The sequence below is a fragment of the Seriola aureovittata genome, chromosome 4 (genome assembly GCF_021018895.1).
Source record: "Seriola aureovittata isolate HTS-2021-v1 ecotype China chromosome 4, ASM2101889v1, whole genome shotgun sequence".
Lineage (NCBI taxonomy): Eukaryota > Metazoa > Chordata > Actinopteri > Carangiformes > Carangidae > Seriola > Seriola aureovittata.
This window is the reverse complement of record NC_079367.1, coordinates 27,989,888-28,005,821: the sequence shown is the minus strand read 5'-3', so window position 1 is coordinate 28,005,821 and position 15,934 is coordinate 27,989,888. Positions and strand designations below refer to the sequence as shown.

Here is a 15,934-nt window from a genome sequence, read left to right as displayed (position 1 = left end):
GTACGGGGATGGGAGGAAGCCAAAAGGCTTCACGTTAATCAAGACAAACAAGACAAAGCAAACATAACGAGCAAAAATCAGATGGAAGAAATGATAAAAGAGGGAACTTGCTATCAAAAAACTCCCTGAAGACAGTAACAAATCTGTTAAAACAGATTAATGTTTAAATGTTGATCATATTTAAACTCTTTACTGTTGTTTGTTATCAGTTATTTTTTCATTTTCCTGTTAATTTCTTCAGATTGTCTCCTGCCTGTGGGAGTGAGAAGGCATCATATGCATGTTTCTATCACACCCCCGCAACCATAGCAGCTGCTGATCAAAAGTCAGCTTGGTGGGAGGTTATTATTACCACTGATGTTGTAAACTGTTCTAACATTTCTATGGTTTTGTGAGAAAACAAAAAGAGATTTGAGAGGTAGGTTTAATGTAGCTGCACAAACACAGAGACAAATTTGTTGTGTAAATTCTGTTGATGTTTTTATTCTGTCCCTTTTTTCTGTGCTATAAAACACTTCCTCACAGCTCTCTGTAAATATTAAAGGGGCCATAGTAATAAATCATTTCATTAATTTCATATTTTAATTTTAATGGGCATTAAAAATAGGAATTGTAATTCCTCTGTGACACTTCAGTGCTGGTAAAACCAGTCAGAGAACTTGTTACATCCTGTGGCCAGCTGGGATTGTTCACCCTGAAGGTCCAGAGTGTCATGGACAGGCTAAATGACAAAGCTAATCAATTAGCTAAGAGGAAAAGGAAAAGCACTTGTAAAAGGGAAATGGAAATTGAAGAGGGACTCCAGATATGTATTCCAGTTTTTCAAATTCTATTATTTATTCATGAATTACTTCATGTATTTATAAATGGTTTATTTAATCAGAGTTTTATGCTGTTTTTTAAATCTTTTTTCTTAAGTAAAAATGAAATCTTAAGTATTGATGGATTAATCATTCATTTACAAATTCTTTAAATTCTTATTATTAAAATTCACTCTATAAATTCAGAAGAGCCGCTCCTGGACTGAGTCTTTTTAGATTCCCCACCTTTTGTGGAGAAGAACCAAATTGCTGCAGGTTTGTTTAGATGTGGAACATCACGGGGATTTGATCTGGGACCGTCAGTGGATTAGAGGTATTGCAGTGACGATAACCGTGATATTTAAAAAATGAAATATTGATATTGTGTTGATAATACATATGATAATATGGCGATGGCAGATGTTGGGACTAGTGGATCTTTTATTCGTCAGTTTATCACTTTGTCTTTTCACTCCCCCATTAAGTGTAATTGTTCTGTTTCTTGGCTTTTGTACAGTTATAGTTACAGACTCTCTCTCCTCCTCCTTACTCTGCAAACACACAGTAAATGAAGTTGAAGTGAATTTGACTGATAGCTTTTCGAATTCTCTATAGATATCGTGATAATATTATTATCATGAATTCTTTTGGCCACAATAATCATCTAGTGAAAATCTGGTATGGTTACAGCCCTACATGGAATATTAGCATGTTTTACAAATATCTGATTGTATAGGAAGATAGCAGAATGAGAAGGAATGGAAGGACCGAGGAAACTCTGTAGAGGATACAAGGTAGAGCTGGCACTGCTGACCTTTACAAATTTAAAAGTAACCTGCCTTTTGTACAACAGACACAACACAATACAAAGAGAATTTAGAAAAATAACATTTAGTTTAGTCTTTCAGTGTCAGTTTTTTACTTCAGAGAATGTAATATACCAGGGGCTGCCCTCATTTAAGACAGTATGGCCAAGGTGGAGTCACAGGACAACAACAAGTAGAGCCCTGCCTCCTCTTCTAAGTTCAGTGTTTCTCTGTTCATGATCATGTAGCTGCTGAAAACATCTGCAGGGAACTAATGTCTGTTCTTCGTTAATATACTCCTGATAAATCATAATTTTTATGGCGAATAATTTATCACTGATTAATTATCAAGATTCTGTGTGTGTGTGTGTGTGTGTGTGTGTGTGTGTGTGTGTGTGTGTGTGTGTGTGTGTGTGTGTGTGTGTGTGTGTGTGTGTGTGCTGAATTACTCTGTGATCTCTGAGCCAGATAAACTGGACTGTGTGTCCAGTGGAACGTTTAGTGATGTGGTTAGTTTAGAGTGAGTGAGTGTGTGTGTGTGTGTGTGTGTGTGTGTGTGTTGTGACAAAACCAGTCATTAAAAAGTCCCTCTGTGCCTCTCAGCTGTGTGTACACACTCCATGCTGTACTTACACAAAGGTGTGTGTGTGTTTATATGTGCGTAATACTTTGACCAAGCAGAAAGAAGCTCTTCCTTCTCACAGCATTTATGCCTGAGTCACTGCACACACACACACACACACACACACACACACACACACACACACACACACACTGCTTTAGTCGGCATACTGTTTGTAGATCAAACAGACCACTCAGCAAATGGTAACTCTTTCTTTCTTTCTTTCTTTCTTTCTTTCTTTCTTTCTTTCTTTCTTTCTTTCTTTCTTTCTTTCTTTCACTTTTCTTAATGTTTTACTGTATATCTATATTAACAATAAAAGTCAACAATAACATTTGAATTTCCTACTTCTGTGCCAGTATTTAATATATTAAATATATAAATTGTTGATGAATCAAAGGCAGGTTTATATATGTTGCACCTTTCAACAGAAAAGCAATTCTAAGTGCTGACATGTCATGAAGTTGCAATAGCATGACAGAAGGCTTTTAATATGAAACAATGGATGCCGATAGTGTAGACAAGTCGTGGAAAAGAGGAAACGAAATGCAACAGAATATAAAAATGTATTAATAATTAATAATTTGAAATAAAATAGAAGATATGTCCTTAATTTAAGAGGCTATCGTGACTTTCACCTGGAAATTTAACGGTTACTAGCAGCCCTGATATTCGTATTGGAGACTGATGACACTCACTGACACGTATCTAATCAGTTAATCATTACTGTAGCTGCTGTGTCTTCTGTATTCTTTCCTGTGATTGGTTGATTTTCTGTGTGTCGTCCTGCAGGAGTGGCCGGCTGCAGCTTCGCAGAAGATGTCTGATAATGGGGAGGTCGAGGACAAGCCCCCAGCTCCACCTATGAGGAACACTAGCACCATGATTGGCTCCTCCAACAAGGACCCCGCCCCCCTCAACCACGGGTCCAAGCCCCTCCCACCAAACCCAGAGGACAAGAAGAAGAAAGATCGCTCAATCCGATTCATCCTGACCGGAGGAGGTGATAAGAGTGAGTATAGAGACCACACAGTGTGAGCTATGGGACTCTTCTCTTTTCTTGGTGTTGTTGGTGTTTGTCACCGAGCAGAGACATCTTCTGTACGGTGGCCAGTTTAGGACATCTCAGGCTCAGCTTTGCAAACTTTTCTCACTTTTCATCAGGAAACTCAGCTGTCCTTTAGCAAGCTAACAAAGACACGTCTCTAACACACATTCAAAGCAACCATATCCATATAAACAGGCTCCCTGTTGCTCTTCTAATGACGGAGATCGAAACAGACTTCAGAGAACCCGAGAGAAGATGCAGCGAAGTCTGCTGCAGAGTGTCTGATAGCATCTTTGACACAATAAGGCCAGCTGGGCGTAAACTGCACTACACTGCTCTAATACACAGAGGGAGGCTGTGAAATAGAGTCAGACACACTGAGGAGGTTTAAAATGTGTTTACTGACTATTGATCGAGATGTGTCTGGTAATAAAAACATGATATCTCGGACCATTTCTCAGCTGCTGTTGTTGCTGTCTTTCGTCTGCTCCCGTGAGAGGTCGCCGCAGTGAATCCACGAATTTGAATTGGCATAGGTTGTTTTTGTTTTTGTTTTGTTTTTTTCTTATTTTAATCATTTTTTTAGGCATTTTTTGCCTTTATTGTGATAGTTGCAGTGAGAGAGAGAGACAGGGAAGTTGGGGATAGAGAGAGGGAATGACAGGCAGCAAAGTGCCACGGGTCACGCCGCGGTCAGGGCTAAGCCTTTATTGCACACGCCCCACCAGGTGAGCCGCTCTGGATGCCCTCACTGATGCAACCTGGGTTCAGGGGAGTTAGGGATCAAGCCTCCAACCCATGAGCCAGGGCGCCCCTTTTCTTAACAGCTGAAATGATTCGGATAAAACCCAGAGGAACAATGACTTCTACACTAACCGCCAGTAACCACGCTGGTGGTTACAGAAAGTGCGGTTTAGTACTGCAACACTTTTTGAGCAGCTACTACATAAATACAGCAGATCAGTTACTGGTTTATCTGTTCACAGCAAAGTCAAAGAAAGAAGTCAGTTAATAATTGGGCTTTTTCCATAGTGCTGTGAACAACCATGATGAAGTAGTTTCCAACACAACAGCAGGTCACAGTAGAAGGCGATGGTAACCATGCTGAGGAGTTGGAGCTGTCAGCCGTACAACCTGCAGCTCTGCATCTCTCCGCTCACTGTGCATCAGACTGTTCATCACTCCCTGACCTCAGAATGACTCGCTCTTTAGCTTTGTATAACTTTAAATGAACAATCACTGTCAATACTGATCGTATTTACAGATTCCTGTTGCTGCCTCACAATAAAAGCCGCCCTGTGTTTCGCCAGTTGAACTCTTTTACTGTGAAGCAGCAGCAGGAGATGTTGGGTGAGCATTAGCAGTAATGGAATCCAGCTCTGACCTGGCTGTAGGAGAGTGAACAGTAAACAGTGAGGCCGATATCACTGAACGCAAAATTACAAAGAGTAGAGAATGATGTGTGTGTATGTGGACAGTTTGAATCCTGTGTGAGAAAGACTCAGAAGTCAAACAGAAATCATTACAGTACAGAATGGAGAGGCAATTACAAAATGTAAATGTAAATACATGAAATGGCTGCTGCCTGAAAATCAATTTTTCACCTGTCCACGTCTACAAAGGTCAGTGTGAAGGGTCAGCCTAAACTTATGACCTCGTGTAACATCCATGTATTTAGACAACCACTGCAGTATGAACAGACCTGCTCCTTATAACGGTAGAAACACAATATTATAAACTTTCCAGAAGCATAAATTGCTGTTCTGTAGTTACAGCCTCATGTCACCTTACACAGAACAGAACAACAATGAGCTCCAAACAGCGATAGATTTTTTTTGAATGACAAGAATGAACACTGGTGTCAGTAACTGGTAATCAACAATAATCAGGAACTGAGATAGAAAATCCACTAAACAGCGGGTCAAAAACTCTCTGCTCTAAAAGAGAAGAATTGTCTCCCATGTTAATTAGTCCTGCATTAAATCCATAATTACACATTTTTATTTTAACCGGTGCAGCTTTTCTAGCTGTTATGTCACTGGTCACATGACGCTACTCAGCCAATCATTGTGACTTGAGTCAGTCGGTGAGATACACACTAATGGTGAGGAACGAGGCTGCAGAAAGAAGTGTAGAAGAGGGAGAGGATAAGGACGCGTTAGAGGTGTTCAGTTGTTAAGATGTGAGGTGATGTTGTTCAACTGTTGGAATTTTAACAATAAAGGAAAAAAAATGAAAAGATAAATAAACATTATTTCATTTTGTAAAATGAAGCACTAGTTTTTCAGAAGCCCTCTGCTCTGTAGTTATTATGTGCATTACTTATTACAGCCGTTATTGTCCTTAAACTCTATTGGACCTGTTTGGATTTTAATTGAATTCTCTTCCTGCAGAGACACAATGCTAGTGTAGACAAATAAGTCCTGATTGTAAAATGCCCATTTATAACAAATGAAAACCACCGGAATAAGACAGATGATGCTAATGACATTAATCATCATCAACACACAAACAAACCTTTAATAGTTTATTACCATATGTAACAGTGACAAAAGTGATGTCATAATAAAAGTGTGGTCAAAGTGAATGTTTTCCAGCAGATACCAACATTACACACACACACACACACACACACACACACACACACACACACACCATGTAACAATCAGCAGTGTCTGCTGTCTTTAATCAACTCCTTAACTAGTCGATTTTACGGCTGTTTGAAAATGTTTAGATAAAGACAACCATATGTATTTAATTTTACATGTTGCAGTTACGTGAGGTGAATCATCACTGCTTGAGGCTATTTTATAGTCATTTGAATGACAGAGCTTTTAAAACATCATAGAAAAAACTTTGGATTCTGTTTGCAAACTTTTTTTAAAGGACATAAAGCCTCAGTTACTTGCTTAAAATGAAATGGTGTTAATTCAACAGTGTGTTGTTAGTCTGAGCTTCAGACCAGTTCACTCACATACACACACACACACACACACACACACACACCAGAACCAGCACAGTATTACTGTACCAGCTCTGTTTTACATGTCTCACATCACATGGCTGGCCTACTTTAGACAATACATGCATGTACTCACATACATGTTTGTATTCTTTGTTTATTTTCCCAAAACACACCATCATTTTTATCTACAAATGAGTGAGCTGTGTTCTGTCAGGACAACAGCAGTTTTCATTCTTTATCTCCTCAGTTTGAGACTCTGAGGTCTGGGAGGCGCTGTAGGACATTTTATACCAAAAACATAAAAAATACTGATCAACGGAACAATTCTTGTACAATGTTTTATGATTTGTTATAAAGTCATAGTTTGAAATTTTTGGAAAATGCTCTTATTTCGTCTCTTGCCAAGATTTAAACGAGAAGACTGATACAGCAGTCAGTATGTAGCTACAGCTGGTCATCTTAGCTTAGCATAAAGACTGGAAACGATTAGCTTGGCTTCATCCAAATATAACACACACATTGCTAACATATTTTTGCACAACACACAAACACAAACCAAAGTGTAAAAACAACATTTTGCTGTCTAACACTAGATTATTTGCCAGACTGTGTGTTGGCTGGGACCAGTTTTCCTGGCGTCTCCATTGGTTGCCTCCCAACTGGTTTCTGCCAAGCAACTGACCGCCACATAACCTCGCCATGAAATTTTCAATTGCTGTTTTTGTACAAAACAAATAACGTACAGCATGTTAACTAATGAGCTATAGAGATAGTGGAAGGCAGAATTTGTATTTTTGAACAAAGCAAGTCTAGATGTTCTAACGTGCTAATGCTAAGATAGCCGACTGCTGGCCATCATTAGCACTGACGGCCTTCCTTAGTTTCCATTTTCCGGAGTTTGAGAATAGGTTGGCGGCCCCTCCCCTGCCACTACGTAGCCTCGAAAAGGTTGAGGGCGCGAAGAGTCCAGGGTTTCACACTCAACCTTTTGACCGTTTTGAGTGCACCATCTGGGTACTTAAGGTGCGCTGCATGTTGCTGTACTGTTCAGTGTAAACGCACTCGTGAACTCAAAACAGCAAGTGTGAGTGTGGAAGACAGTGACTCAAGACACAGCCTGTGAGTTTTCACTGAAACGAGCAGCAGAACGTCACTGCAGGAACAGGAGGGGCGGAGCGAATCAGTGTACAGATCTACGGTCAAATAAAGTTTTATCCATTTGAAATGGCAAAATATTTTTGGTTCATGATAAAACGCTGATGAGACTGTGGGAGAGGACGTCACATGAGTGGGTGGTCCTTCAGTGTGGCCTGTAGTGCCGCAGGTAACTGCAGTTATCTTTCAGATGTGGATACAAGCACCAAAATTGGTATGTTGATCCCTCTGGGGCCATTGCTTTGAAAAATCCCATTAGCCACTTGAAATATCAAGATGGCCGCCATTACTTGCATAGGAAACACATATTTTACCACTGAATTTACCCACGGAACAACTGGCAATGATTTTGCAACTGAATCATGTTTTAGACAATGAGGATGGCTATAAAACACAATGAGTCAACAGTCTACTTGTTTACTTGTTAGCTTGCTAGGCTAACCTTTATTATATTATAATATGTTATATATTAAATCTGCAGTTATCTGCTGCACTACCAGGACACATTTGCATTCTCGCTGCTAAAAGAATGTGGCCACATGTGGCCCAGAACACCTCTAAGTATTAACACCCCAGACAGATGTTGATTTCAGGTCTGAGCTGGACCTGTGTCTCCCAGTGGAGTTATGGTTTCCCTGAGGATCATCTCGCATTGTTTCCAACATATGGCGTCTCTGTCTTTTTCCTCACTCTTTCTGTATTTTTCTTTCCATTCTCATTTTCCTCTTTCTAGCTTCTACTTCCTGATATTCTCTTGTGTTTTCCTTGAGCTTTCCCTCTCTGTCCACCTCTGTGTTTCTCCTTTTAAATGTTTGTCTGGATTTCAAACCTTTGGAGGAATGCTGAATCTATCACTACCTTCTCTTCAAGGGCCTTTAAAAAGTTGCATTTAAGATTTTCTGTTTCATTCAGTTTAATCCTTTAATCAGTACTAACCAAAATAATTTCCTGTACAATCCTTTGTGCTAAAACTGACTTTGCTAGAATATAACAATTTATTATAGTAAGTATAATCTGTCTTGTAAACACCATGTTATAATTATGACTGTCATTATGTGACAATCTGAAATTTGTATCTGTTGTTTTTCCAGCGTATAAGAAAAAGGAGCGTCCGGAGATTTCTCTGCCATCTGATTTTGAACACACCATCCATGTCGGCTTTGACGCTGTTACTGGGGAGTTTACTGTAAGTCTGTGTGGTGTTGTGTGATTGTTCCACAGTGTGTGGTAACACACACGCTGTGTGCGTCTGTGCTGTGTATTTGTGTGTCTTTTGTGTTTGCAGCATTTTTTAATTACTTACCAAAGGACCCATGTTCATTGTTGCATGTGAGTGTGTGTGTGTGTATGTGAGTGTGTGTGTGTGTGTGTGCGTGTGTTTGTGTGTGTGTGTGTGTGTGTGTGTGTGAGTGAGAGTGTGTGATACACACTTGGCAAATGAACCTTTTTAAGTAATCACATTAGACAAAGACGTCTTGTTTCACAGACTCACTTGATCCGCCTGACCAGGCTCTTTTAGCTCAGAGTTAAACCGTGTGTGTGTGTGTGTGTGTGTGTGTGTGTGTGTGTGCTGACTAAGCTACTACTTTCTCCTCTGTAATCTGGGACATAGTTCCTGCTTCTTTCTTACACATTAACAGCTACATACACATAAACATTTGTCATTTTCACTCAAGTCAACACAACCTGAAAATAAGTGAGTGAATACACCACAGTGGACCTGTGTACAGAGATCGATGGATGGTTTAAAATGCAGGAAAGATGAGAACTGAACAAAGTGCAGGGATGGAGTGATGGAAGAGGAAGTGGAGGAGTGCGTGTGATTGACTTACCCCAACCGATGAGTAGAGACAGAAAACAAGGAGATGTGACCCAGTTATGAGACTGAAGTACAAATATGACAAGACTGCCTTGTTAGGACTCTTTACAAAGTGTGTGTGTGTGTGTGTGTGTGTGTGTGCGTGTGTGTGTGTGCGCAGTACTACAGTCCTTACTACAATATATTTTTATTGTTGTATTGTCATAAAGTGATGGAAATTTGTCTTTGTCATGGCTCATCATAAAATGAACAGTACACATTGAAATTAAAAAAGAAATAAAACGTGTGTGTGTGTGTGTGTGTGTGTGCGTGCAGGGCATGCCAGAGCAGTGGGCCCGGCTCCTGCAGACATCCAACATCACCAAACTGGAGCAGAAGAAGAATCCTCAGGCCGTCCTCGATGTTTTAAAGTTCTACGACTCTAAAGAAACGACCAACAGCCAGAAATACATGAGCTTCACAGGTGCTGATTATGTGTATATATGTATATATATAAATATATATATATACTGTATGTACAGGTGGGGAGGTGGGACATGTATGGTTTGGTTTTGAATTGTTGTCATACAGAAATTTTGCAGTGGCATAAAAGTGAAGTGTCGATGCTTTCAAAGATAAAACCATGAATTAACTTCATACAAAGAGCAGAAAAGAGAAAAAACATAAATCAAATTTAGGTTTGACCTTTACTGTTTAAAAACAGTTTTTCAGGTACTTTGCAGGTAGGTTGTTCTTAGCATCTTAGGGAACTTGCCTCAGTTCTTCTGTGGATGTAGACTGTCTCAGTGTCTTCTGTCTCTTCATGTGATCCCAGACTGACTCCATAATGTTGAGATCAGGGCTCTGTGGAGACCAGACCGTCTGTAACAGGACTCCTTGTTATTCTGTCTCTCTGTGGATAGTTCTTTATGACTGTATGTGTGGACTCATTGTCCTGCCGCAGAATGAATCTGGGACCAATCAAACACCTCCTTACGGTGTTGTGTGATGGATGAAAGTAGAAAACCTTTGCACGGTGCTGTATCTTTCTCTTCCACCTTAGAGTTTTTGTCTTATACGTTTTCATTGTGTTTTTCTCTGCAGATAAAAACGCAGATGCCTACAGCTCCTCCACCACAACGGTGAGACAACATCTGTCAACACACAGACACAACTGTTTCTGTATCCTGTACCTCTACAGCTACCAGCTGCTCTGAAACCAATCAGATATCAGCTAATGATTACCATAACAGTAAAGTTACAGAATTTTCTGAGCTGCTAGGGGATGCCACGAGCTGTAAACTTATTAACTGATCACTGTTTTTATGAAGATGGCTTGGTAGCTGTCTAACTATGTAGGAAAATAACATGATCACTCTTAATCCCGCCTACTAAATTCTGATTGGTTATCTGTCTTCTCTGCGGTTGGTTGCTTATTTGCAGAAAATGCAATGATGGAGGATTAGCTATGGAGAAAAGTAAGGCCAGAGAAGCATTATAAGTGCGGATACAGGTGCAAAAGTGACACATTTCTAAAACTAAAACATATCAGTGTGGATGTAGCCTCAGAGACTTGTGTGATGAACAAATGCAGTATGAAAGGTGAAAGGTCAGTTTGCAGCTAATGAACATGAACATCGCCAATGTTTGTGAAAGTAAACAATGCTCACACACCAGAAGGTGGAAGCAATGCACCAAAAAGCTGTCTGCCAACCGCCAAAAAAACCACAGAAGAAGAAGAGCTGTGGATTTACAGCATGTCTGGTGCCCTTATTTTTACCACAGTTGTTAAGAACTCAACATGTTAATTTATCACTGAATGTCTTGAGTGACATAAATTGACTTAAACATGTGTCTTGGGTAGTTCAATTCACTGCTGAAACTATTGATTATTTTCATCATTGATTAACGTTCAGATTATTTAAATATAATATTTATTTATTTTTTAGTTTGTGTTGTCTGGCCAACTGTCCAAAACCCAAAGAGATCTAGTTTACTGGGCCATGGGTTCGAATCCAACGCAAGGCCCTTTGCTGCATGTCATCCCCTCTCTCTCCCTAGCTTTCCTGTCACTCTCTCACGGTTCCTATCTGAGTAGAAGGAACGTATTTGCTTCAAAAGTCACAATTAAAAACTATGAGTTAATCGAATATCAAAATAGTTGCAGATCATTCTTCTGTCGATCGACTGATTAACTTGTTCACATGCTGTTGTGGATGATTCAACCTTCCTGGATATTATTACATTGTTAAATGCATCATCAAGTTTTAGGCTGCTTTAATTTGTATTTAAACAGGGTGTTTCTATCATGTTTTTGTATCATGTTGTCCATATTAAACGTGGCCAAAGTTTCAGATAGTGAGGTCAACGTATGTAAAAGTAATCCCTGCCTCAGACTGCTCTGAGTGCTGCGTCAGTCACTCCAAGCACAGCTCGCTCACACAGACAGCTACTTGAGTCGTATTGTAAGTGACATCCTGCTGTGATCTTTGTTGCTGCGGATGTTCGTGTTGTCCACTCTCATTTCCAACCAATGATGTTCTGTTACTTAGTTTTACGGTTTGCTGTCAGAACCTCCACCTCGACAGGCTTCCAGATATGCAGCAGTCAGAATGAAGTGGGCTTTTAAGGAGGCCTCTTAAGGTGCCCTGTGCTAATATTGCATCCTTCAGTCAGACAATATCAAAGCTACTCAAGTGCAGTCCCAGAATAAGAAATATAGGGCTTAAAGGACAACCTTAAAGCACAAATAAAAGTCTTACTTGACAAAGAAAATTAACAAATGCACAACTACAGTTTTGTCTTCATAAAACTGATTAAAACTAAATAATTTATAGTTTTGAACTGAATTGTCTCTAAAAGTGCCAATAATCAAAGTATGTGTGTGACTACAAGTTATTTTCTTAGTCATTAAGGGACTAAAGACTAAAGCTAAGATAAAATAAACACTGTCAACATCAAACAGTAACTCAGTACACTCAATCAGTTTTAAAGTTCTGTAGAAGAGACCTAAAGGAAAGTTTGAGGGTAAACCAAGTGGAGAGGGAATTTGAGACCGGACTATCTTGAAGGGGAAAATGGAGCCTGGCCTCAGTTTGTCAGCGTCGCAAGGAATGAAAGGATTAAGAGAGAAAGGAGCTGCAGTGTGAGACGATGAGGAGATTAAAAGAAGGAGTGGAGGGGACGAGGTTTAATCTACCGCTTGACGAGACAAACCAGGGAGACGCAGTGTCGGTGGAGAGAGAGAGAGAGAGAGAGAGTTACTATTGGGGTGAGATAAGAGTGAGAGAGAGAGACACAGGGTGGAGAGGAGAATGAACTTGAAACAGAGGAGGGTATAAAAGAAGTGGATGAGGTGGATGACCCTGTATCAAGGTGCAGGACTGTTTTTCCTTCTTTTGTATCTGGAGCGATTTATAATGTGTAAATTAGTGAACATTAGAGGCCAGCTAGCTGTTCCCCCTGTTTCCTGTCTTTATGCTAAGCTAAGTTAGCTTTGGCTTTAGATTTACTGCTCACATGTTCTCATCTAACTTAAGAGAGCTCATAAGAGTTTTTCCCCCAAACGTTGAAATATTCCTTCAAAAGGATTTAATCATTTGATCTGATACTTTATGGATAAATGTTTGGCTGTAAAAATATTTGCTTTATTGCCTCATAAATTATAATTAACAACCACTAAAAACCTAAAACTAAACTGCAACTGCAACTTGAAGCTACATCTTGAATGAATGAAATGACTGATCATTTGTAATGAGTTTGTATAAAGTGCAGGTTTTACAACTGAAGGAGAAAAACATTTTTGTTCTACTTGTTTTAGCTGAAAAGGAAACTGGTGTGTGAGTGTCAGTTATGTGTTTGGCCAATACATTTCTGTGAAGGGACCGCAGCCAGGACGTACAGTATATTAAAGGGATCAATCTTATTATTGATTAATATCTGTTTAGCAAAACCTGTTAAATGGAATTATTAACAGCAAACTACGTACATTTTAATGAAAAAAAATGTAATGTAAATGTTTTGACAACTCTATGATGTATAAAATATACATGTTAAGGATTTGCCAAACACCTAATTTACAATTGAATGAAAAAGCATTTTTCTTGAGATTGTGTAAATGTTATTATTGCTTAGTGTATGAATATTTATTAAGTTAAACTGTGTGATTAAATCCTAAATAGAACCCTGGAAATTGTAATTAAAAATAGATATAAAATTAAAAATGTTATGAACACTGTAAGGTCAAACAGCTCTGGAACTGCTAGTCACATCCTGATATCAGATATGATTGAGATGTAATTTTATTTGCAAAAAAATCCCATTTTCATTTATATATTAATATTCAGGGGGAAAAATATCCTTTTTTCCTGTGTCGCAATATGAACTAGAACAGTACGCTCTAGCTTAAAAGTAAACAGGTATTCTACCAGGTGTTTTTTGAGTGCACCTTACTTGATTTGAGTAGCAACACACACACACACACAAACACACACACACACACAAACACACACACACAAACAGCTTCAAACTCAGTGGTTCTTATGTTTGTTTCTGCCGCAGTCAAAGTTGCCTTTAAAACAAACTATGAAGGTGAAAATAAAGAGGAGGTAGGAGGAGGAAGTGATGATGATCACACTTCTCTCTCTCTCTCTCTCTCTCTCTCTCTCTCTCTCTCTCTCTCTCTCTCTCCCCCCCTCTCTCTCTCTCTCTCTGTCGCTCTCTCTCTCTGTCGCTCTCTCTCTCTCTCTCTCTCTCTCTCTGTCGCTCTCTCTCTCTCTCTGCATTGTGAATCAGCATCTTTTCCTGCTTTCACCATATCCCTGTCTCTGCAGCTTGGCCACCGGCCGAGCATCAGACTGTCAGAGGGAGAGACATAGAGGAGAGAAGAAGAGAGGGACGGAGAGGAGGATGTGTGACTAGTCAGACATGACCAGAGCATTCAGACATCAACAGTGATGATGAGAGGAGTGAAACACAGGAAAGGTTGGAAAGACAGGAAGAAAGCAGGTTAAAAGCGAGGGAAGAGAATAGAACGAGCAGAAGAGCGTCTGTGCATGGTGAGGTGATGAGGCGGTAGAGGAAGTGACAGTAACCGTGGTAGCATGATGGGTCTCGTGTCTCTGTTAGCTCATGTGACAATGGTGTCACTGAGGCTCCGCCCTCTCTCCCCCTCTGACATCACGCAGATCGCCAAGGCTGTGTCTGAGACGCCCGCCATAGCAACCGTATCCGAGGATGAGGACGAAGATGAGGCTGAGCCGCCGCCGGTGATTGCCCCACGACCAGAACACACCAAATCAGTAAGGACACGCACACACACACACACACAACACACACACACACACACACACACACACACCACACACACACACACACACACACAAACGCATACACACACACAAACACACACACACAAACAGCTTCAAACTCAGTGGTTCTTATGTTTGTTTCTGCCGCAGTCAAAGTTGCCTTTAAAACAAACTATGAAGGTGAAAATAAAGAGGAGGTAGGAGGAGGAAGTGATGATGATCACACTTCTCTCTCTCTCTCTCTCTCTCTCTCTCTCTCTCTCTCTCTCTCTCTCCCCCCCTCTCTCTCTCTCTCTCTGTCGCTCTCTCTCTCTGTCGCTCTCTCTCTCTCTCTCTCTCTCTCTCTGTCTCTCTCTCTCTCTCTCTGCATTGTGAATCAGCATCTTTTCCTGCTTTCACCATATCCCTGTCTCTGCAGCTTGGCCACCGGCCGAGCATCAGACTGTCAGAGGGAGAGACATAGAGGAGAGAAGAAGAGAGGGACGGAGAGGAGGATGTGTGACTAGTCAGACATGACCAGAGCATTCAGACATCAACAGTGATGATGAGAGGAGTGAAACACAGGAAAGGTTGGAAAGACAGGAAGAAAGCAGGTTAAAAGCGAGGGAAGAGAATAGAACGAGCAGAAGAGCGTCTGTGCATGGTGAGGTGATGAGGCGGTAGAGGAAGTGACAGTAACCGTGGTAGCATGATGGGTCTCGTGTCTCTGTTAGCTCATGTGACAATGGTGTCACTGAGGCTCCGCCCTCTCTCCCCCTCTGACATCACGCAGATCGCCAAGGCTGTGTCTGAGACGCCCGCCATAGCAACCGTATCCGAGGATGAGGACGAAGATGAGGCTGAGCCGCCGCCGGTGATTGCCCCACGACCAGAACACACCAAATCAGTAAGGACACGCACACACACACACACACAACACACACACACACACACACACACACACACACACACACACACACACACACAAACGCATACACACACACAAAAACACAAACACACACACACACACACTGCTGCTGAGTATGAGGCCGAGACACATGTCCATGTTCTATTTATGGTTTAATGTAATTTTGTCAGAACAGCAAGAACAAACTGAATTTTAGTGTTTACTTGAGGTAAAAAAGATCTAGGACTGGAAAAAAAAGAAAAAGAACTAAATGGGTTTTAGGATTTTGTCCTAACCGTAGCAAAGTTAGAGTGTTGACAGTGTTTTATGGTGTGTGAGAGCAAAGGTGTTTAACACACTCAACACACACATACACACACACACACACACACACACACACACACACACACACACACACACACACACACAAAGAATTATCACATCAGCAGTCCCAGCTGAGTCACTTACTGATGTCCGTCGTTCATTATGTCTCTCTCACCCATTAATCTTTAAATGGACCTCACCTCACCTCTCTAATAAGGCCA

The 15,934-nt window shown here is 40.5% G+C and overlaps 1 protein-coding gene across 1 annotated transcript in view; it reads left to right on the top strand.

Moving 5' to 3' along the window:
• The window catches only part of pak1 (p21 protein (Cdc42/Rac)-activated kinase 1), a 70,234-nt gene that overhangs the window by 33,617 nt on the left and 20,683 nt on the right, over window positions 1-15,934 (top strand). The window contains exons 3-7 of the mRNA XM_056373887.1: window positions 3,021-3,240; window positions 8,488-8,582; window positions 9,531-9,678; window positions 10,299-10,336; window positions 14,381-14,494. Coding sequence (XP_056229862.1) covers window positions 3,048-3,240; window positions 8,488-8,582; window positions 9,531-9,678; window positions 10,299-10,336; window positions 14,381-14,494 — 588 coding nt within the window. The 5' untranslated portion in view covers window positions 3,021-3,047. The remainder of the gene's footprint in view (window positions 1-3,020; window positions 3,241-8,487; window positions 8,583-9,530; window positions 9,679-10,298; window positions 10,337-14,380; window positions 14,495-15,934) is intronic.